General features: G+C 38.0%; 1 protein-coding gene across 2 annotated transcripts in view; it reads right to left on the bottom strand.

The window, feature by feature from the left end:
• Positions 1 to 22,901, bottom strand: part of DNAJC13 (DnaJ heat shock protein family (Hsp40) member C13) — a 55,460-nt gene that overhangs the window by 27,053 nt on the left and 5,506 nt on the right. The window contains exons 2-25 of one of the 2 annotated variants that reach the window (XM_055805614.1): positions 21,095 to 21,175; positions 17,802 to 17,877; positions 17,160 to 17,309; positions 16,796 to 16,837; positions 15,500 to 15,700; positions 14,182 to 14,388; positions 14,000 to 14,095; positions 13,754 to 13,845; positions 12,789 to 12,955; positions 12,610 to 12,689; positions 12,359 to 12,528; positions 11,552 to 11,651; positions 11,195 to 11,302; positions 10,481 to 10,636; positions 9,683 to 9,739; positions 8,293 to 8,414; positions 7,014 to 7,089; positions 5,897 to 5,992; positions 5,604 to 5,747; positions 4,411 to 4,425; positions 3,816 to 3,898; positions 2,535 to 2,688; positions 253 to 356; positions 20 to 179 (exon numbers count right to left, since the gene is read on the bottom strand). In XM_055805614.1, the coding sequence (XP_055661589.1) occupies positions 20 to 179; positions 253 to 356; positions 2,535 to 2,688; positions 3,816 to 3,898; positions 4,411 to 4,425; positions 5,604 to 5,747; positions 5,897 to 5,992; positions 7,014 to 7,089; positions 8,293 to 8,414; positions 9,683 to 9,739; positions 10,481 to 10,636; positions 11,195 to 11,302; positions 11,552 to 11,651; positions 12,359 to 12,528; positions 12,610 to 12,689; positions 12,789 to 12,955; positions 13,754 to 13,845; positions 14,000 to 14,095; positions 14,182 to 14,388; positions 15,500 to 15,700; positions 16,796 to 16,837; positions 17,160 to 17,309; positions 17,802 to 17,877; positions 21,095 to 21,162 (2,724 nt within the window). In that variant the 5' untranslated portion in view covers positions 21,163 to 21,175. The remainder of the gene's footprint in view (positions 1 to 19; positions 180 to 252; positions 357 to 2,534; positions 2,689 to 3,815; positions 3,899 to 4,410; positions 4,426 to 5,603; positions 5,748 to 5,896; positions 5,993 to 7,013; positions 7,090 to 8,292; positions 8,415 to 9,682; positions 9,740 to 10,480; positions 10,637 to 11,194; positions 11,303 to 11,551; positions 11,652 to 12,358; positions 12,529 to 12,609; positions 12,690 to 12,788; positions 12,956 to 13,753; positions 13,846 to 13,999; positions 14,096 to 14,181; positions 14,389 to 15,499; positions 15,701 to 16,795; positions 16,838 to 17,159; positions 17,310 to 17,801; positions 17,878 to 21,094; positions 21,176 to 22,901) is intronic. The other variant, XM_055805615.1, reaches the window with a different exon arrangement.

Below are 22,901 nucleotides of genomic sequence, written 5' to 3'. Positions count from 1 at the left end.
AATTTTAAATAATTCTTACCCTTTCTAACATGCCAACAATGTATTTAGTATCAGAAAATGGTCCTATTTCTTCATGACATCTTCCATAAACAATTGCCAATGCTTGCAGACATAAGCACTTCATATTTACTTTTGGGGTAAGCAAGAAACGATGGTAGAGTTCATTGAAGAATTCATAACTAAGAAAGAGATGAGAGTTTAGAGAAGAAAACTGGAACCTTGGGAATGAGATAGATTTTAATAATGTCTCACGATTTTTTGATTGCTCCACTCTCTTCAGTTTCATCTTCTTCTAGTAGCAATCTTAGATAATAATCTCCTATTTTTATTTCCTCAGAAAGGCACTCATATTTTACCTGTAACACAGAACAAGTTATTTAATAGTAAATATTGTTTCTCCTTCATTAAGCTCTTGTTTGCATAACATCACTGTACTTCCTTGCATCCATAAACTCAGCAAGGTTAGCAACCCCTTCTACTGTTTGAGGAAGACTGAAATCTGCAAGTTTGCTGTTAAAGAAACACACCTCTATAAAATGCATGCCATAAACTATTGTTGGTCCCCGGAACGAAGTAATTCTCATCTTTCTGAAATCTCGGCTTCCAGCCTTTAACTAACTTACTTCTAACGACAGCTGGTTTTACAAACTACACTTGGATAATACACGGTGTATTCAGTGACTCACACTTTAATAAGTAGTTATTCCATTGCAAGGTACTCCACTCAAAGTTACTACAAGCATGAAACACAAGCATGACTTAATTACTAGTTACACTTGCTATTACACTGTGTAATTAAAGCCTAGAGGCATCAGTACATACACACCAAGAAACTGAAGTGAATTTGCACAATGAGAGCCATCATTAACTTCAGAGCAACTACATTAGATTTAACCGCATGCCTCAGTGCCCAGTGGTTTTAAGCATTTGGCAAGCAACTCATTTAGAGGTACCTCTAACAGCACAAAAGCCACACTTCACAGTTTGTTTTCTTATCTCTAGTTTGCAGGCCGCTGTCATGAGGCCACGTAAGTTACCTACAGATTTGACCACAGCACACAATACAAAGATATCCCCACTAACCAGTATACTTTCAGACCAATCTCAAGCTACCATCCCACTTGGCAAAGTGACAGGTTCCACAGCTGACAGTGAAGCCTTTGTCACCACACTACATAGTTCAAATACTTACAGCATAGCCTGATAAAGTATTCGTTTAAAATATTTAAAAGCACATCTTTGAGACAGCAGCTGCCCAAAGCCCAGATGACAGAAGGTCCCTCAAACCAGTCCCAAAGTATCCTGGGCTGTAACTCCAAGAATCCTAGTGACAGATCCCAGCAGTATAAGTCACAGAGCATTGCAAAGTGCAGGTGAGAAGCCCACATTACTGAGTTTCAAATCTGTACTTTTGATTTCATGCCACTTAGCATCTCTAAAGTACAGAGACAGAGCAGACACTGTGGTGCCCAGAAGTTCTGTACAGGCCTGACCCATACCTAAAGACGACTTTGAAAGATAGATGCCAGTGCAAAAAACACTAATCCAAACTCAAATTTAGCTAATTACTGCATCAAGTAAGTAGTAATCTGTAGCTGAGACACAGCTGATTACAATAAAGTAGTTTTCTCTTAAAGCATTAACCCCATGTCTTGTAATTCTTCAATTTGCCAGTCAACTGAAAATTCAGCAAAAGCAGCAGTTTACTCATTTCACTACTATTCCTCTGCTCAAGTTTCAGCTAGAAAGCTGTACTGTGACAAGGGTGGCATTAGTAACACCTAAGAATACCTTAACAGTTGAATTCAAGCGTGGGCTTGCTTTGCTTTAGCATTACACATTAATTAAAACTGTGTGGAACCATAACAATACTGGAGATAAACCTTTCCTGTACTCTGCTCTTATCAGCATATCACTCAAATATCTTGCAAGTTGTTTTGAGAAAGCCAATTGGGACCATACCAATTGTTTTGCAGAAGCCTGGAAGGCTACTCTGACTTTAGATACTGCTGTTCCTAGAATGTGAAAACAGAATCCTCAATCAGTAATCTACAGAGCAGCATTGTTTTAGCCACATAATCTATTCGTGGTTTGGCAACCCAATATTTGACAGCCTTATGATCACTGAGACATGACGGAAATAAAGACAATGAACTTGTTATCAGGAAGTGACTTGTGGAACTAACAAAAACAAGTCTCATAAAACACAATTCAAGAACAAGTATGACTTACCCTGACAACAACGTAAACCCAACTTCTCTTTTTATCTTAATACAAAGAATGTATCAAGGGTTCTGATCAATGTTTAATTTCCACAGTGTCATGTCAGCTGAAGAGAGTTCAGTTTTGCAGAGTGACACTGGACAACAGTACCTGTTCACAGCCTCAAGCTTTAGCAGTTTGTTCCCTAAAGAACCCTAGCTTGCAGTCCATTATTGTCAACACAAGATTCACTCATGTAGTTAAGGGACAGAAAAGTGACATTTGAACTAGACATTTTACATATGCAGTTTTTCCTACAGTGGGTCATTTACCTCAAACTCCTGATGGTTCCATGAGATAACATTAGCACTACCAAGTTCTCTGTCGATATTAAATGCTCTCATCTCAGACTCAAGAGTATCTCTCAGTTCTTCCCGTGTTTTGAAGTTCCAAATCAAGTTCGATCTAGCATGATCCTGAAGAAATCTAAGAAGGGAGTTACATAGCTTAAACCCCTCAAAACATTTTCTGAAAGGCAGACAAGACTCAGCTGGCAAGCTACAGAATATTCTCATTAGTGGACCTTTATTAGAAGGCACGGAGTAGTGGTCTCTAGTTTGTTACGTAATTATGGTTGTTCACTTGTATAGTATTTCCAGTCATGGAGGTCAGCCTAGATTAAAGTATGCCTGTTGTCATCCCTTTTAGCTCAATTTGTTATCTGCATACAGTTTATGACCAGGAGACATGCAAGCTATTTGTTATATCTGCCAGTAAGGGCCTCAAGGGCACAATAACCCAGGGCAGCAGACAGGCCCATACCATGCGTATGCTTTCAACAAAAAAAGTAGTTCATACAGGAAAAAATAGAATTTGACATCTCAAGTGTCACAAGACAGCCAGTGGACAATCTTCAGTAGAAGTTACAAAACAGCCTTTGGATCCACAGAGTGGCTGAGAGCAGCACTTTAATACTGGAAGTTTAGGAGCGTGCAAGTCTTCCTTTCTTACAACACTTGTGCAGAATGGACTGTATTTGACCTTTAGAAACGTTAAGCACCAAATCGAACAGCTGAAGTTCAAGGAATTTCCTCAAGCTTCCTTTCAGAGTTTGTTGAATAGTCAAGCTTTAATTAGTCCATTTACCTTAAGACACCTAACCAAAGTAAAGCGATAATAACTTTTTTCAAATGGAAACTTACAGTTGTAAGTTGTAAACTTTGACAGTTGTAAGAACTCACAGGCAAGCCAGCTGCATTTAGTAGCTTACAGGTTGATGCACCAACACACTACAATAATTTTCAGTGCTACTTTGCTTAGCCTCCAACATCATGCAGATCTGCACCTGTAGTTTCTTATTCACTCTTCCTTTTGAGTCAAGGGAAAAAAGGATGTATTTTGATAACATTTGAGAAAATTTCCAAATCCCCCCCCCTTTCCTAAACACAAGCTAAATCCTTAAGAACACCTTAGGATTTAATTTTTCCCAAGTTCCTATTATGAAGCACTTGCATTGTTTCAAGGCAGGCAGAAATTGGAATCAAGCCACAGCAACTCAGAAGATACTAACAAAAATCATAACCCCATCAACCACATTAATCTTAATATTTTACCTGTAATAGAAGAGATCCCAGTTTGCTTCTATTTTTATCCTTTGGCGTCGTTTCCTTAATATCACTGGCTTTTGAATAATGTTCTGCAAAAGAGCCGAATTTAGGAAGACAGTAGAAACATATTCCCCATTTTCCCCTTTTAAAATAAAAAGCTGGAGCTTTTTACTGCTTCAAAAGCCACACTAAGTTAAGCCTCATTAAGGTGGTCTCCCTTCTAGCAAGTAGTAGCAATACACTTTCACAAGTGTTATTTATGCCAAGTTAAATCATGCCAGAGAAACTTTCAGCTGTTTAACAAGTCATTAATTTAGAAGCAAGTTATCCCTGAGGAAAACTTAGTTCCCAATACCATAAGCACTCATCAGCTCCAAAGCTGATGAAGAGGGGAATCCCACAAAACAAGAATGCTTTGCTCTTGAAAGGAACTAGCCATAGATCAAGTCGCAGAAATTAGTCACAAACCTGACTTGGCCACCGAAAGGTTCCCTAGTATGATCAAGCATGAAAATCAGTGTTATATTCTACATAAGGTACCACATGCAAGCAGAAGTCTAAGCAACATAATGCACACAAGTGGCAGAGAATACAGACTCACCATATTGTTTCTGTCCTGATTGTGATTGAGAGTTGGAAGAAAAAGAAAAGGTACGTTTAACAAGCCACAGCCACTGAAGTAATTCAAAGTGTTAATACCAAACTTGCTACTATTTTTTCCAAGCTACACTTGCATACATTTACTCTGAAATTAAACAGCTCAGAACTCCAGACAGAAAAATGATTGTTTAAACTCAGTATTTAGACAAGATATTTAAAGTGCAATCTGCTCTTCCACCGTTTTCTCCATTTCTCCATTAATATTTTGTTTTGAACCTAGTTCATTGTTATTCCAGAAATACTACCTGTCAATATTCTGCACCACAGGCTACAAACTTGAGCTAGATTTTACCAAGTTCACGTTTCCTTAAATTAAAGCTTATTGCTACATCAGATCAAGCACAAAGACAGACATTTCCAACACCCTTGCATTGCTCTTTTCATCCTTCCTTGCATATATAATAGTTTCATTTCCAGAACACACAAAACAACTTTTAGTCTCCTGACTAAGCCTGAAGGTAAACAGCTCATAATGCAAAAAGTTTGTCAAACTGAACACAACAATAAAATCAGAAGAAAAAGGAGACCAACAGTAAGAACTCAAGCAGTGCTTGGGCTATCCTATTATACTATCAGATCAAACCAGTCACTTATCACTCCTGTCTTAACCGTGGTTTCATGTATAGTCTTATGTTGCAATTTAAGTACTGAGAGACCTATATTAAAGGTAATACTAAGCTTCTTCAAGCACGTTCCATAGCTAAAAATCGAGCTAGCACAAAGTACGTAATTTTGGATGCAAAGAGCATTCATAGTTTCTTCCAGATGTAGTTTAAAAACTGGTTTTGCCACATTTCAAGGAATTTACTATTCTCCTGTATAATTATCTTGGAAGAAATACACATAAGCTGCAGTCCAGTTTGATAAGGTTGGCTAAACCAAGAACAAGCAAAAGGTTAATGCATATACTGAAGGAATCCATTTGCCTGCTTTACATCCTCCCTGGAATTCATTTCTAACTGAAGATGAAGAGTGGTAAGAGGTAGAGAGTTTGCGAAAAGGAAGCAGAACTATGAAGTTTTTCACATTTCTACACTTTATTATTGTCAAACTTGCCTCTGATTTCATGGGAGTTGTAGGTGTTCCTCTCTACACTTAATCAAGTTGCTGTAACAAAGTTCCAAATACTTTTACCTCTTTTTGAGCTATGCCCATTCTGTCTCTCCAGTGCATCAAGACTAGATCCACCTTCTCTTTGGCAAATTTCTCAACTTCCTTTGCAGCTTTTCCAGCCAGTCTCTGCCACTCCGGTACTTTATTAAACTTGCCATACTGATCCTGCAGAACAGATCTTATCAGTTATTTGCAGTTGCAGGTCTATCATGTTGGATGCAGGTCAATGCAACAGTTAAGTATCTGTTTTTAGAAAAGTCACTAAAACTGTGCATCTGTACAATGGAAGAGGTAAGACAGCGGCATTTACTCACACTTGCAATTTTTAAGTTATCTCTAACATGCATCCTATCAGCATCTTTTTCAGGAACAGGATCAGCACTGTCAAGGTATGCCAGCAAACCTGGTGGCTAGAAACATTTAAAACCAGCGTAAACACACATGTGGTTAATTGAACAGAAAACATCATATTACGTAACAAGTTCATTTCTTTAAATTAGCGATTTCAAAAAAGAATTTATATTCTACTCTAAAGCAAGTATATAAAGCCACCGCAGCTTTTTGCTTTTATTTGTGAAATGTCACCATACTCGAAAGAACCCTTCAACAGAGGTACATGATTAGCTTCCATACAGCAGAGCTCTTGCCTATATCCCATTTCTTAAAGGAGCACTTAATGAAGCTAAGGACTGCAGGGAGAAGAGTCGATCCCACAACAACATTGAGAGGGATGAATACTGTAGTACTAGAATCTGTCCATATCTGATATGGACCGAATGTTGCATGTGACATTAGAGATGAGATAGTTTCATTTTACTAAGCCTTCCAGAAGATAGTAACCAATATCAGGCCAGTTCGCTCTGCTAAAAGTGAACTACCATTTTTAATGTAAAAGTTGGTATTTCTCCAGATTTAACAAATCCTTACAACACTATCTGAGCTAGTTTCACTCAAGTAACTTAAGCAAGAATCTTTCAGGAGGCTGTAAGGGTGAAAGAACATAAGAACTATCAGCCAATATATAAATTTAACTACAATATAAGCAGTTGAACAAGCATGGAAGTGGAGACAGAACTGTGGCCTTAAGTTTCTAATGCTTAGTGCCAGTAAAAAATCATGTTTATTATGTCTCCCACATTTTTTTCCTTTTAACAAAAAAAAGCAATCAGACACCTTATTTTTAAGTTTTGTGTCGTACACTATTTTTCAAAGTAGCAGGAAAGTAACAGAGTACTTTAAGAATTCAAGATGTTTTCTACTAGCCATCAGCATCCTTTAAACAGCAGATGCCAACCTGGTGATTTTCCAGGCTAGCCTTCCCCCTTGGATGGAAAAGGGGTTAGTGTTACTATATAGACTACCCCAAGTTTCCCAGTACTGCAGGCTCTCCAATTTTATTCTTTCCCTACTCTGTATCCCATTTTTACTCACCAAAATACGTTTCAACAAATTCATAGCAGTTTTGTTCTCAGCTGTCCAGAGGCCAACCAAATGTCTACTTAACTGCCTGAAAAAAGCCATTGAAATCAATAAACTGCAGGTTAGTATTTTAAACAGCTTGTTAAACCACTAAACTGACACCCTTACCATGCTGGTGAAATGAAGATGAGCAAGAGCTTCATGCTCTTGAGTGAGTAAGAGCAAAAAGCATTATGTTGTTCCAGTTCAAGTATATGCTTAGCATGCTTTACAGTGTTGCCCTTAGGAAGTTCCAGTGAAGTTAGTGGAACAGTAGCAGTACATGCTTTTTGATCTAGACCTCAAAAGAACACTTGAGCAATAGAGCAGAAAATAATCATCAAATAACCAAATGAAAGTTTATCCAGAGAATCTTAAGTTAAGGTTAAAGGGTCTAGAAGCCATCAAGAACTGTTAACTGCCCTACTTGAAGCTCTTAACACCCATTATTGGCCATGAAAACCTCTTTGGGAGCCTGCCTTCTACACCAACTGACATTTTTTGCCAGAATTTGTCACTACAGTTCTACTACACTGAACTGAAGCATTGCTTACAAATAGCTCATAAGTAGTAGCTCCAAACAGAACTAGTATGACAGAAGGCTTCACACTAGCTCCCCCTTGGACGACAGTGGCAACAAGTTCCATTTGCCACTACATTGCTTTGCAACTCTTTAGGCACTTCAGGAACATGCACCCAGACCTTCTATAATCTTGTATTTCAGTGGAAATAATTGCATTATCACTCATCCTCCCCAGTATACCCTCAGGCCCGCTACCAAAACGCAAGTTTTACAGACTGCTAAATTCAGGGAATGATTTCTGCACGAGGAGACTTCTCTCTGGCAGGTTGAATGAGTCTAACTGCATGCAAGATGCCAAAGGTGTGCAAACCAGGATTTATACAGTTGTAAAATACAAGTTAAACCTTTATACACGTTCCAGACATTCTACTTGCCTTTTCTTTCCCTGAATGTTTTCAGGCAAAAATAAAAAACTAAACTTGAGCCTTTAACGAATAACCAACCCATGTCCCATTCTGGAAAAAAGTAATTTAAAAAAAAAAATCAAACGTTTATTAAGTGGCTGCAGTCTCAGCTGAAGCTTGCTCTCCTTAAACATACCAGCTGCTGAAAAAAGTATTTTCCTGAAGAACTTCAGGATTTCTTCCCTGATCTCCTGATGTTTCTAACATTAGCTAGGCCATTACTTAAGACTTTTTAAACATGATATAGCAAGTGACACAGACATACCTATTTGTAAGCATCCTCTGATCTGTGCTTATTGTAAACATAGCAGTGTGCAAATGACGAGGTAAGGCACCTTCACTGAGGGCAAGATCTTGCATTTTGGTAGCAATCTCTTTGTCTCCTTCCTTTGGAAACAGGGCAAGATGATTACTAAAGAAAGAATCTTAGTTAAGCTGCTTTTACCTTAAGTCTACAGTTCCAAGGCCTTCCTGACTATCAGTTATGTCAGCTAATATCCAAAAGCCAGACGCTATAGTATGACACGCTTTAAGTGCCAGTTCTGAACAGCAACTGATCAAAGTTGTAGTAAAGCCACAGACCTGACAATCTGTAGTTATATCTGAGGACAGTAATTGGACAGGATAAGACGTAAGCCTCTCATCACAGATCAGGAGGTTGGTTGTACATTTACAAGTACCACTTCTATACTGTTTAACCCTAATTTGCAATTGCAGAGAACGACAGCCACAAGTAACTGCTTGTTGCTTGTCAAGTGTAACCATTTAAGAATAACTGTTTAAACAGCCACATGGATAAGATTGTCACTCAGTTGAGATACATTAGTTGCAATAAGTAATTAAGAAAAAGCTTTCCCTGCGTTTTTACTTGCCCATGTCCCACCATAGTTCAAGTGACAGGTGTTAAACAGCATAAAAACTTTTAGCTAACATTATCAGTTATATCAATGGAAACTTGAAGATTTATGATACCTCTATTTCAAGTGTTCATTCACTTCCATTCCAAGAAAGTACTAGATGCATTTCAAATGCATGAGCCATTGTGATACACAATGAGGCACTAAGTTAAGCCCTGAATTTCAACACAGGAAGTGTCAAGAGTCAGTTAGCAAGGTCACCCTGCAACAATCATGAGCAGCCCTTAAGTAGTATGGACTTAGCCCATAGATCGTGTGGTATGAAAACTAACAAAGCCAAATCATCCTTTGCTGAAGCAGAAAGAGCAAGAACAGGCACTGACATCACTCGTCTGCTCTGGGACTGTACTACCTGTTAATTCCAGTCCCATTCTGTCTGGCAATGCATCCCAGGAAATACGGCCTCTCCTCAAGAGACCCTCTTTAACATGCAGGAGAAGTCTGGTGGCTCTGAAGCATGTGACTGAGCTACATACAACACCAACAGCCACCTCTTGACTGCAGTATGAAAACACACACTACCTAATGTCCCAACTCACATGCCTTCCAAACCCCCAAGTGGAAGATAAAGCAAATTGCTGTATTAAACCACACACAATTAAGCCAGTGTTCTGTTCCTCCCCCCAACCCCCTGCAAGAAGCTAATATAACAAACAACTTCTGGTAAGTAACTGCAGGTCTGAAATAGACAATACATATTTTAATAGGCTAGCCCAGATAACACTGATAAAGTCTCACCTCTATTATTGCCTTCATTACTAAACCTGCTCCTTTGACAATTGCCATGGAAGGGTGCTAAAATAGAACATTGACAAATAGTTACCCAAGTGCAAAATCTGAGGATTAGATCATCTGTGATTCAGTTTCCTTAATGCATTTACACAGCTGTTCTACCTCCAGTTTTGGGCAAAAGGTTAGTATTCCAGTTTTGTGAAAGCTAGCACCAGGAAGAGCTCCTACAGTATGCCTATCAACAAGAATCTCTCATGCGACTATCAGATCGACTTCTTGGCACTGAACAGCAGTATATACCAAAGAAGCTGGTATAATGCTGGGAAAACTGACAAGCTGATTCGGAACAAGGAGCTTACCGTTTTTAGAGAAAATTAGCATTTGCATTTTAGCTAAAAATCCTAGAACTCTTACAGGTTTACTAATGAAGAGGATGTTACTCTTGTTTTGCAACCCTTTCAACTCTCATTTACTGTGAAAGAAATTAAAAGGCGGCAAATGCTCCCAATGAGAGAAAAATCTGTGCATCTGCTCAATCTAGCTTAATATTTAACTGGTACTTTAAAATGTTTCTAGGAACAAGTCTTAGGCAGTCTATTCTACAATTTGGCATATCATTCACCACCTCAATCTGATATATGAAGATAAGGCAACAGGTCACTAAAAAACTGACCAAGGTAGAAAAGGTTTACACACATTAACCAGCTGAACAGTAGACAAATTTGTCATTCAGGAGAACAAGCAAGTTCATGCTCGCTGACTACCTAAGGCCTCTAAGAATAATAACAAATTATGAAATCTTACCTGAAAGAGCTTAAATAGCGTTCTTCCATTAGATGCCACCATTTCCAACAACATGTCAAACTGCTGCCCCTCAGTAGTCTCACTATATGGAGCACATAGGGCAAATGTCAGGAAGTCCAGAAGCGAACTAATTACTAGGGCACCTGTCCCATGATCCTGAAATTAGGAAGACAGGTATGTAATACAGATAGTGTTCTCTCCTGCCCAACAGTATTCATGTAAGTTTTATTCAGTACTCATGATGCTGAAGGTGCTCTTCCCTGTAATACCACAAAATACTCTGCAAAGAAAAATTACAAGTTTACAATATGCCATTACTCTGAGTATGGCAATACTCTGGTAAAGTACTGGCTCCTAGAGCATATTGGAGACTATATATATTGGAGACCTCATATATCAGTGTGCTGCAAATTACTTTTTCTGGTTTTAATCCCCTAAGTACCAGTTTACACTATCCTTTTGGCTAAAAGGACCCGGTTTCCATGTTAAACATGACAACTTTTGTTGCATGACACGTTCTGCAGCATAGACAGCTACATTCTAACCTGTCAAGATCCAAAGGTGTTTAGAACAAACCTCAGTGCCAGACACAGCTCTATTTTCTGCACTTCAATTACAGGTACAAATACATTCAATGATATATCCAAGTATGACAGCAGTGTTTCCATAGCAATTTGGAAAAGCACTTGAAGCTGTTTTCAAAATTTGACTTACCACATGGGAATTGAATTTCTCCAGGAGGTTTTCTAGAAACTTCTTTGAAGAAAGAAGGGAAGCTTTGTTCAGCTGCTCCTGCCTCAAGTCATAGTCATCATGCATGGGCTGTAAAAAAAAAAAAAGTATTCAGTATGTAGTCACATTTCAACCCTGAGCTCATAACAGCCGTAGTCCAAAAGCCACGCTCTGAACCCATAAAAAGCACATCCTACTTAAAATTCAGTAGGAAATCACTGTACCATAGGTTATTTCATGTCTGAGCACACTGCAAGTTGAAAGACAGTCCCTGCTTCTACATCTTTCAGTAGATTGAAGTTCATCCCAAAGTTGCAGAATCTGCAATTTAATACTTACACACATAAGAGCACAAAGCATGTCAATAGAGGCATGAGTTACTCCATCATTGTTCCTTTTGAGGGCTTTCACAACCTTCACTCCTAATCGTTCTCGAAATCTTTTGAAAGGAAAGGAAAAAATTAGAGGAAACAGAAATCTTAGTTTTAAGATAAAAGTCCAACCAAGACCAAAACTGACCTGCTCCCACTGCATTTGGCAAGCCAGGACCTTGACATCTACATATATATGAGATTCCTTGGTAGGAAAACACTAATATTGACTTCACTGTTAACAACGTGCAAAGAGCACGCTCACCAAAACAAAGATATTTCTGTAGTTATGTGATAGTGAGCAATTTTTCTGCTTTCTTATGTCGTCCAGTTAAGACACAAACTCCAAGTAGCCTGTACTTACTGTAGGAGTACAAGTCTGCTTCCTAACATCACGTTTTATCTTGCATTGAACTCAAGATAGTAATGGCATCAACATTCTTTAAGAATGAAGAACCACCTACTTCAAGGACAGATGAAGGTGCATTTTAGAAGTTTTTCCACTAGGAAAAACATTAAACCATTTTTGACTCAAGGCAGAGAGTATGCAGCAAAGGATAGCTTTACATACTAATGATCATTTGGGATTTTCAACTTGTGTTAAAGCCTGATGACAGCCTCATACTACTAGAAGCAGACAAACATGTACAGATTCTTCTAGGCTTTTTCAAAAGTGAGGCTTAACTCCCAATTCTCAGTTTTAAAAATAAGACATCAAAAGCGTAAGAGTTGTTTTCACCTACTACTTCCAAGCTTGAAGAGACTTCTCACTTACTTTGGAAGCTGAGTAAAGGCAAGGAAGCCCGCTTTTGAAGCCACTAGTCGTCTTACTGCTTGGAATTGGCTTTCAAGCTCTGCATTAGATGCTGCAATATCTCCCTCTTGTGAAAGCAATGCTGTTATGGCATTATTAATTAGTTTCTCCTTGTTTTCTGAGAACAGACCCTGGGGTTAAGAAATAACAATTATTAATACCTTTATGGATTAACAACATCTTAAGAGGATGGACACAGGACTTATTCTTACATCTTGTGTAACTGCATGTAGTACCCCGCTGTATGAAATGTTAGCATTGAACCTGAACACAGCATCTGCAAAGTTACCATCTGGAAGAAGACATAATAGAAGTTAAGTGCACAGTACCTGACTAAATATCTGGATGCTTTAAAGAGTACTATAAAACCAGGTAATATGCGTTAGCTTACTTGGAGGAGCAGCCAAAAACCTCAGATGAAGGCTCTCTACTTCTTCATCTACAGGCATACTAAGTAATCCCCAGCGCTGGCCTTTGTGTGTGGAGGTCATTTTCACACAAACATCTCTATTACCAGAAGCTCTCACTCCATCTAACAAGCTAGCCAGGAGAGAATCTCTAGGTTGGGAGAAGGAAATATAAATACAATTTAAAGCAATGCCAGAGAATCAAGGTAAGAAAAACAGGCAAAAAAAAATTCAAATATAGAACGAAAGACAGCAATGCTTTGAATCTCTTACCAACACTAGTGCAAATAGCTACACCTCTGGAAGAAATCATTAACTTTCAAGCATTCCTTTAGTCACTGTAAGACTAGAGCTGCCTTACACCCAGTATAGCCAGCTGCAGCCTTCCACTAAAGGGATCAACTCTAGATTATCTGTTAATGAGTTACAAATGTTGCAAGCCACTTCATCCCTCTGCCTTCTGCAAAACCTCACTTGGCAGGATTAGACTATGTTACAACTGCAAGTGCACTCAGGGACTATTCAGTTGGTTGTTTTAAATAGAATCAACTAAGGCTATCCCAAGCAGACAGCACAGCTCAAAGGATTTACAGCCTTCACATTTCTGTATCACTTACATTGTGCTTTCTTTCCTTGTGTCAGATATACTGCTTAACCAAGTTCAACATACACAGAACAACACTGCTTAGGAGAAACGGGCTGCATCTAACTGTTCAACACCCTTACATATTCATCAGAAAACTTCTGGATGGATTTCCTTAAGTTGGGATGAAGGTAAATCGAAGAGATTTAGATCCCTACAAATCTTGATTTTTAAGTAGCAGACCACTAGAATAGCAAGGCTTTGACTTAACACTTACAAGGGTCAGAGTTTATGGAAGCTGAGAAAACAGAAGTACTACAATGCCAACTTCCATCTGAATTTATAACCCACAGGAGCTCCAGTTACCTTTCTGTTGAAGAGTATTTCCGAATTTGTCCTTTGATAAATTCAATGGTAAAAAGCTGAGGATTTTCATAGTCGCATACTATTGCAAATACCTAAAAGTAAGAAATAAGGGTCACACTCACAAAGTGGAGTTATTTATCTAGCCTACAAATTAAGGCCATCTTATGTATACTATCAAATGCCTACTATTATCATCTTAGTGCCACTTCTTCCAATAGAAACTGTAAAAGAAAGGCTGCTCCTTACCTCACATAAAGGTTTCAAAGTTGCAATGTTATAAGTAGCTGGATCCCGCTCAACTAAGCAAGCTTCTGTAAGAGCTAGTACTCTTTTCACAGGTTCCTTAAAGAAGAAAAAAAAAGGCATGTTAAGTGCTAAGTACTCTCTTTCCTAAGAGGAACCAAGTAGGTCTAGTTCAATACCCTTACCAAGTGTCTAGGTGTTATTTTTTGAACAACAAACTCTGCTAAAGATGTTACAGATTCATCATTGCTGTATTTTCCAAAGCGTAGATTCAAGTACTGCTCAAATTCTAGGGATTCTTTCCTTATCCGCAGAGAGATACCTATGAAGTTGCCAGCATGCTCTATTGCACTTTTGATAATTTCCTCCCTCTGCTCAGATGCAAACAGGTGCTGCAAATTTTGACAAGAAAAAAAGCAGGTGAAAAATATGGTATAGCTCAAGAAGTCAGTTCCATAAATAATCCTCCACTATATAACCTACAGCAGACAATCGACCCAACAGCAGCCAATCTTCCCAGCAGCTGGGCGTGACTTTGATAAGTGCATGGTATAAAGAGAGGAGCTAATTATTACACAAGAGATCCACTATTATTTTTTTTTTTCCCCGAAAGGCAAATGTGAACTATCTATAGCAGCTACTCCAGCTACTACTTTAATGCTGCCATTAAAGGTCTGCATGACCTGCCTGTCCACCCCTGGCAACAGAACCTGACAGCCTGGCAGGAATGAGGAGCCAGGAACCACAGTGGTAGCCCTAGCTGCTGTCTCTAAGGGCTGCTATCCAGCCCGGCTAGGCAAGGTTAGGACAGATCTAGAGGATCCATTATATATTGCTAGTTTTATGCAAGAGAAAAGCATGCTGCAGTATGTAAGACATGGAAACCCTGATCTAGAGAACACAGTCCTATCTTGTTCATAGTGACAGAGATAGCTGTATTTACATTGGTAACTTTAAGTTAATTCCTGTAAGAATTACTATGCTGCTTGCAGTGTAGCACACAGAAACCCTTTTAAGATTGAAACCAGCATTACACCACAGTATTTCCCAAGCAAAGCTGCTGAGTATCAGATCACAGGCCTAAAAAGAAAACATCACCATTGATCAATATATTTCTGCATAAAATCCCTCCATTAGTCAAATAGATTAGCAACACTACCTGTCACTTTTGTAGCTTTGAGAAATGTCAGGAAACTCCCATGTTCACATTACATTCTTATTCACTATCCCATATAAATAACTAGGCATTTTATGCTCAGTAGTTTTTAAACATGCAATAAGCAAAAAAACCCAAAAACACCCTAACACATTGCTCTCAAAAGTTTTTAAAACCTCTTTTTTTACAGGAAATTAGTTAAAACTTGTCCACAAGCCTTGAGGCTCCACAGCTGAGTTCCAAAGACATGCATACTTGTATGTTCAAATTATGCTGAATCCTCATTATTTAATATGCAGCTTAAACATCCTAAGCACCATACCAAGACGTTTTGGTTTAGTACTCACCAATCTACTAAATCCTCCGTAGAGGATACAGAAGCCTCCCTGATAGCCAGCAATATCAACAAAGCCTTCAATGTTTCTGTAGTCATAGGAGCACAGGACTTTATTTGTTGCAGGATCAATTTGGTCAATACCTCCAGGAGTCACTTCCAGAATCACAGGTTTCCTTGAATCACTCCAGTGATGTTTATAGCAGTTATACCTCTGCAGAGAGAGCTACTTTTAGACATCTACACACACTCCTTTACTACACAGCAATAGCTCTTTTCCCATCTAGTAAGCAGTGTGGGTGTAAAGTTCAAAAAAATTAAATCATTTTCCTTAATGCTCCTATCTATGTTAAGAACACTATGAATCAAAGGAAAGTAGCTGTCAACTGACAAGGAAGTCATCGCTTAAACAATGCATTTTGAAGTGAGAACAGCAATCCCAAAACAGCCACTCCAAAAGGGAGTAAGTTTCTTCCACTGCAGATTGTCTGCTCTCAGACTACACGTGCTGTGGTTAGACAAGGAAATAGCTATTGCATCAGATACTGTTACTCAGCTAATCAAACTAAAGTAAACCTATCACTACAGTGCAAATTTTTCATCTCCTGCAGTCATACTCCATTACAAATACAGACAATGAAACCACCAAAAGTTAGAGATCTATTCTAAACTACAGCAAGGCAAAAGGGACCCCCATATTCCAGCAACATTACTAGACTCATCAATTAAGATTTATTCTATACAATGCTTCAAGTTACATTAAGTGCTATCCTCTGTGACCAGAAGACATAACACCAAATATAAAGTCCAGCTCTGTGTGCTTTGCTTGTTACCATATTACCAAGATACATTAAATGGCAATCTTGTCTTTAATTTGTCGTACAGAAATCCTCCTGGAAAACAATATTCCCACATCAAGTGTTCAAGATGCTACACAGAAAACTATTTAGTTAGAAAGTGCTGGAAGTAGTAAACATTGAATAATGAAAACTTATGTTTTTCTTCTTTCTTCTCTCCAAGTAAGAGCTCCACAAGGCAAAGCCCTTTATTTGAGAGTAACATTCAGAGTATTCAAGTGTACCACCATAAGGCTCAGGTCAAGTGAAGAAAACTCAAATATTCCACTGTTGAAAAGGTTCCCATTGTTTTTTAACAAACTTTTTTTTTTTCAAAGCAAGACTTCAGATTCAAATTTACAACAGCTATTTTAGGTAGTATATTTAGCATAATATACATGAACAAAGTAGAAGTTTAGGTCTTTAGATCATTTCATTAAACTGCACATGATGCAGACAAGCCAGACACTTACCCGTCCTGTGATTTTTCCTTCTGAGAAGTCTGTCCTGAATCTCTGTTTTTTAAAAAAGTTAACCATGAGTGAATGCAAATATGATAGCAAATCCATGCAGGAAGTCTATGTTTAAGCTGACCCTGTTTTAAGAAACTCAAACTAAGCCTCCTTGAAAGCTCACCACTCCACTGCAGTTTAATACATTCAGTATTTCTAATTTTACTCAATATTTAAGAATCATACACTAGTTGCTGCAACTGACACTAGATCAAGTCATTAAGATAACAGCCTAAGACAACTTGCTTTCATACTTTTTATATAAGGAAAGAAAACTTATTAAGCTACCACAAAATGTAATGATAGCCAAGAAAAAAATTCTTACCAGTGCCTCTGTAAGGAGTTCTGTTCTGTGCTCTGTGGAAAACTTAAGTGTTTCAGACTTTTTTCCACTCCCTTTGCGAAAAGTGAGACTAAATTCTGTTCCTTGTCCTTTTCCAACAGGAGAAATGCTACAGATATCTCCATAAGGCCACTAGACAATTGAAAGTAATTAGGTTATACTGTTAGTAATTTTAAAGCTACATCTCATCTACTCAAAACCCCTTAGTACCTATAACAACCGAGTTACTGTAATGAGACAATAGCTAGCAGTCTACGTGACAGCCTTAGCTTGAACTTCCTATTTGATACTCTGCAAAGTAAATAAACGTCCCAGCTCCCTTCAGGGACATAGCCTTACAGTGATCAAACTTAGCCCCATTCATTCGGAACAGCACACCCAGAAGCAAACTACTACTTATTAGCCAATAAAGACAAACTGCCTAGAAGTACAAAACCCACTGGATATTCATAGAGTTAGTAAAGGCAACACCAGCTTTCTGTTATGTGTACTTTTGTAACTGCTGCCATACCTTCTGGCTTTGCCAAGATCTTGTCAGACTAGATAGCTTCTAAAGACTGAATACCACTGTTCACTCTGAATAATGAACGCAAGTCAGAAATCAACTTTAAAAATGGTAGTTACCTGATTTGTAACTTCTAGTGTGTTGGGATTGTATGTGGTGATGGCATGGGTTCCAACTGAAAAGACTCGTTTATATCTAGAATACAGAAGAGAGTTAGTTTCTCCAGAAGTCACAAAAAATCCCCACTGAACTGCAAAAATTATGTTTAGAGGCTATATAGAAATTATTGGTAGGAAATTGATATAGTTTTCTTTGGTTTTAGTTTGCAATTTGCCCTTGTAATACGTTAAGCTCCTCTTCTTAATATATCAATAAAAGGGACATACAAGTTAAATACTACTAAATATATTTCTTCACGCATAACTTTGCCCTACCATTTTCCATTATTACTCAAATTAGTGCAAGTTCAAACTCATCTGGGCCAGTAATGGCTTATCTAGGAATTAAGAAGTGCTTATTTTCTTCAAAATTTAGAAAAATCTGTACTATTGAAGTGACCTGCCACCTTAAATTTGTTTAATCTGTTTGAAAAACCTATTTGTTTTTCCATGTAGTTAAATTTTCTTTATTTAGGATGCAGATCAAGAAGTCATAGTAATGAAGCATAACATTTGAAGTTACTCTGGCTGCTAATAATTCCACTATATTCAGCTTGTCAAAAAATGCTCCAGTTCTTAGATCATAACAAAATCCTCTGACCAAAATCAACTGCTCCCTCTCCTCATGTTACACAATTTAGGTAGGTATTCTTGTTTATGCTGTGCTAAAGAACTTTTCACAAGTAATAAAGCACTTTATTACTTGCATAAGGTTTTGTTTACTCACTTAACATACTACAGAGCTTCACAGTGCTTTGTGGCAGAATAAGGATCTGCCATGATCACACACAATTGAAGAACATCTGCCAAACATTACAGCCCCTTCTTTTTCTTCCCTCATGCTCAAGCCAGCACTTCAATATCTAAGAAGCATATTTATTATCCAGCATTCTTAATATGTGATGCAACAAGGAAAGCAAGAAAGAACAGCAGATTTACTGAGTTACCATTTCCTTCATCTTGTCTCCCTAGGCAACTTCAGAAAATCCAAGTCTTGTTGCGTGAACAGAGGAGACTACCAAGTCAGTTCTTAGATGCAGCCTAAACATATTCTTGCCCAGAACTTCACCTTTAAATATGTAAGAAGGTATTTATACCTTCAGGCCTTGAAGATTCTACTGTCAATTATCTCAAATTACACTGAAGTACAGTCTAACGCCAGGCTGTTTTAAGAAGAATATGAAGCAAATGTGCTCTTCCTAGTAAAAAGGCTATTATTGCCTATTCACTAGTTTCTCTGAAGCACTGTAGAAGTCAAAAGTTACATTTTTTTTTAAATTAATATGAACCTGCTAGCCAAGTTTTATACCATCACACTTAAGAGAAGGACAGTGTTCATTAATTTTACAGAACTACAGACTGACACTGGAGCATTATCATCTGCACTACTAGAAAATACTTCTCATATTTTCTGCCATGTACCCAGCCCTCATTCAGCAGTGTGATAAATCATACAAATATTCAAAGTGATTCAGGCCGGTTTAGCACTACACATTAAGGTCCTGCTTTTTATGTTGTTTGCAGATTATACTGAGAATGTGTAACTATGATCTGAGTGGAATTAGGAATTCTTATATATACGTATAGGAATATATAGAAGCTTACTACAAGCCATATAAGCTTCTGCTGCAACACAAGACAACTACTCACTAGATATGCCTTTCCCCTCATTATGTGAAAAGTGCCATTGAGTTTTTAAACTAAGCCTCCGATTTAGTCTTTAGACTTAGTTTGAAGTTCCGCAAGACTTCATAGTTTATCAGAATGTTGCCATCAGACTTCAAGATCATACTACTCTAACTTCAGCAGCTTGCATCACATAGGAACAGGCTCTTTAATGGAAGGCATTGGGCAAATGAAGAAATCAGAGTTTATGTATTTGATTTTCACCAGGTAGCTCATATCACATGCACGCTAGATTTGCACATATGCCTTAGAAACTTCAGATAGAGGCACCTGGTATTGTCTGCTGGGCAACAGAAGGATTAAAAGGGACAAACAGTTCTAATGTTATACCCCACATCACTACTCTTATTATTACTAAAGGAAACAGTTTATTTACCCATGCCCACACTAATTCAAATGCATGGATCTTAACTCAGGTAAGAATCTACACAAGTATTAGCCAGAATTCTAATGAGGTAAAATTAAATATTAAGCTATTTATTTCAGGTCAATCAAGAATCTGTCTGGGCAGAGGAAAGATTGTCCTCAGACAACTGCTCAGTCTAGTCTGGACTCTCAACTACCCAGGGCTGTAATTTTTGCTGACAAAGGCAAGAAGCTTTTTGATTAGACACTGAAACAATCTCATAGTTCTTCAAAGCACAATCGAGAAAGATCTGTGGCTGCCACTCCCTGCAATCCCATCCTCCTTTCCTTCCCAGCATTCCCAGTCTTTGATAGGAAGAATTCATTAAGTATCTATCAGCATACAGCCAACAAAGAGCGCCAGTTTCAACTTACTGGACAAACAGATTTAGACATCACCTCTTACTAAAATAGAGCAGTAGTCATGCTCCTGAGGTGTAGAAAACGTACCCTCTTTGTTCTGTTGATGTTTAGGTAGCAAGGAAAAATCCCAGTTCCACAGTGCTACTATGCATGTGAGAAGGAACAATGGGTAAGGATACCAAAGAAATTCCTATGAAGCCTTAAAAAGTATGCGTAACAGCTGATTTCAAACACTGTGTGACAGATGCCAGTTATGATAATTTAATGGATAGTTTTATTAGAAGTTCCCTAAATTTTACAGTCAGAAGCATCACTGAAAATTCATTATTAGATCCAAGACCCCCATTAGGGATGAAGTTTATTTCTATTAACAGAAGTCTTTAAAATCTCAGTAGTTTAATAGATAATCTATTAGACAACATGTTAAGTGTATGTGTGAACTAGCAAGCCTCATCTATTAAAGTCTGTAAGACACTACTCCTCCAAGACCCTGTTCTGAGAAGCATTTCCACTTCAAAACTGGTGCTTTATGTATTAGTTCAAGAGACTGAGAAGCTATGTCAGGTGGCCCATTTCTGAGCTACACTGAAGTGTGGGAACATGTGCAGAGGAAGGCTAAAATTAAGCGTTTAAATCCAAATTGGTTCTAGTGTAGGTACATTCTGTTCAGAGATTGAGCATCAGGAGCCTTTAGTTCAATTTTCATCCATCAATACATGAACTACGCAGTTAAATCCAATAATGGAGAAGAGTCATGTCTCACACTTTAAAAAAAAAACGCCAAACTTGAAACTACTTACTTTCCCCTCCATGAATGTTTTGTTGTGTAGAAACAAGCAAGATCTCTGTTTTCTCTGATTATATTCATTCTGTGCCAAGACCTGAAAACAAAAGAGACATCCTGTTAGTACCCACGATTTTCATTTAAAACCAAAGTTCACTAATCATCAATATGCTTCAAGACAGAAAGACTTGGTTTTTAAACATTCAAGTCATTGCTTGGTCAATTCCACACAAAATAATATTAGGAATACTTAGGTTTATCAAGCAATGCACAGACTAAGTTGCACATGGAGTTCAACATGAAATTGTTTCCCCACTGATTTTGTTACACTAGTTACTCTAACAGTACCAGGTTACAGTAATTTACACCCCATTATTTGCCATATTATTTCAATCACTATTTTTGCTGCACCTTCACACATTCAAATTCAATTAAATTCTATATCCTTTCAAGAATGCTTAACTCCTGGAAATTGTGTAATATTCTGAAATATGTGTAATAAAAAAACCTGAGTACCCTGACTCCACAACTCCAGCTAAGCCGTATTCCTATTGCAATTTTTAAATACACAGCAAGGAAAAACCTGGACACATGTAACAGGTTATTTTCCAGTCTGAGATGGAATCTGAAGTTGAGAAGTTTACTTACTAGCTAAGAATTATGACTGAAGAGCTAAGTACCCTTTCTCTACTTTAAAAGCTTAAGGAATCCCACCAATAACATCCTGACATGCCTATTTCACACACGAATACCTATTCTCTAAGAATTTAGTAAAACTTGCCCTTAACTGCCTGACTAGATCACTGCCTTAGGAGCTCTAAGTTCCAAGGAATGCTTCTGAACACTACACACAACCTTCCATGAGTAAAATGGATGCATGTTGAGTTGCTTTTCCTTTTCACTTTGCTTTATTACATATACAAGGCACTTAAGTAGACATACCCTAACTAAGCTGCAAGAGCAAAGCTGTCACTCAAGCTTACTGCTACAGCATTGGTTTTATTTCCGAATGTGTCAAAACAAGTTCCCCTGCTCCTGACTGCAGACTGGTACTACTCTCAGGATCACACCCTTAAATGTGGTAGCATCCCCAAAACATCACACACAAACTAATGTGCAAGAATTCATATTCATAGCTTGCCTGAAGCAACACTAAAGTAATCCAATCCCAGTCAGCACCCCACTAAAAGTTAGACTACAACTCCAGTTATCTTTATACATTCAGCTAACCACTTGGTTTGGCAAAGGAAGATCTCTCATTTTAGGACGGATGACCTGTAACATTAGCTCATTGCTAATTTCTACCCTCTGCAACTTCAGGCTATTTTCTTTCTGGGCAGAGACTGTAGCAGTTATGTAGTCACAAACATGAAGAATGGATAGCCTGACTGAAATGAACTTGAGAATTCCTTCCCTCAGGTGAAAAACCAGCACAACCATCACTACCTACTGAAAAGAACTTGTGGTACTGCCTCTGGAAAAAAAGAGAAAAGCAGTATTTACGTATTTCAATGACCCAATCTTCGAGTCACATTTTCAGAGTTAATATCCCACTGACTTGTGACAAGCTAAATTCTCTAAATCCGGTTTTTGGAAATAAAATTTCATGAGGGTAAGATATCCAACAGCATTATTCTTGAAGTTCTCCATTTTGCTCAGTTTAAGAACTATACTGTATTATTATTGCCACAGATAAGCATCAGAACAGTACACTGTTCAAACTACACAGATCTTACTGTATAGCAGGACACTTTAGATCTGATGTGTTTTAAAGTTATTTTTCAGAATGAAGAGCCAGATACCGTTGCAGCACTCTCCAAACC

Source organism: Falco peregrinus, chromosome 5 (assembly GCF_023634155.1).
Source record: "Falco peregrinus isolate bFalPer1 chromosome 5, bFalPer1.pri, whole genome shotgun sequence".
NCBI lineage: Eukaryota > Metazoa > Chordata > Aves > Falconiformes > Falconidae > Falco > Falco peregrinus.
Note: the sequence above shows the minus strand (reverse complement) of the source record. Positions and strands in the feature narration are given on the sequence as shown.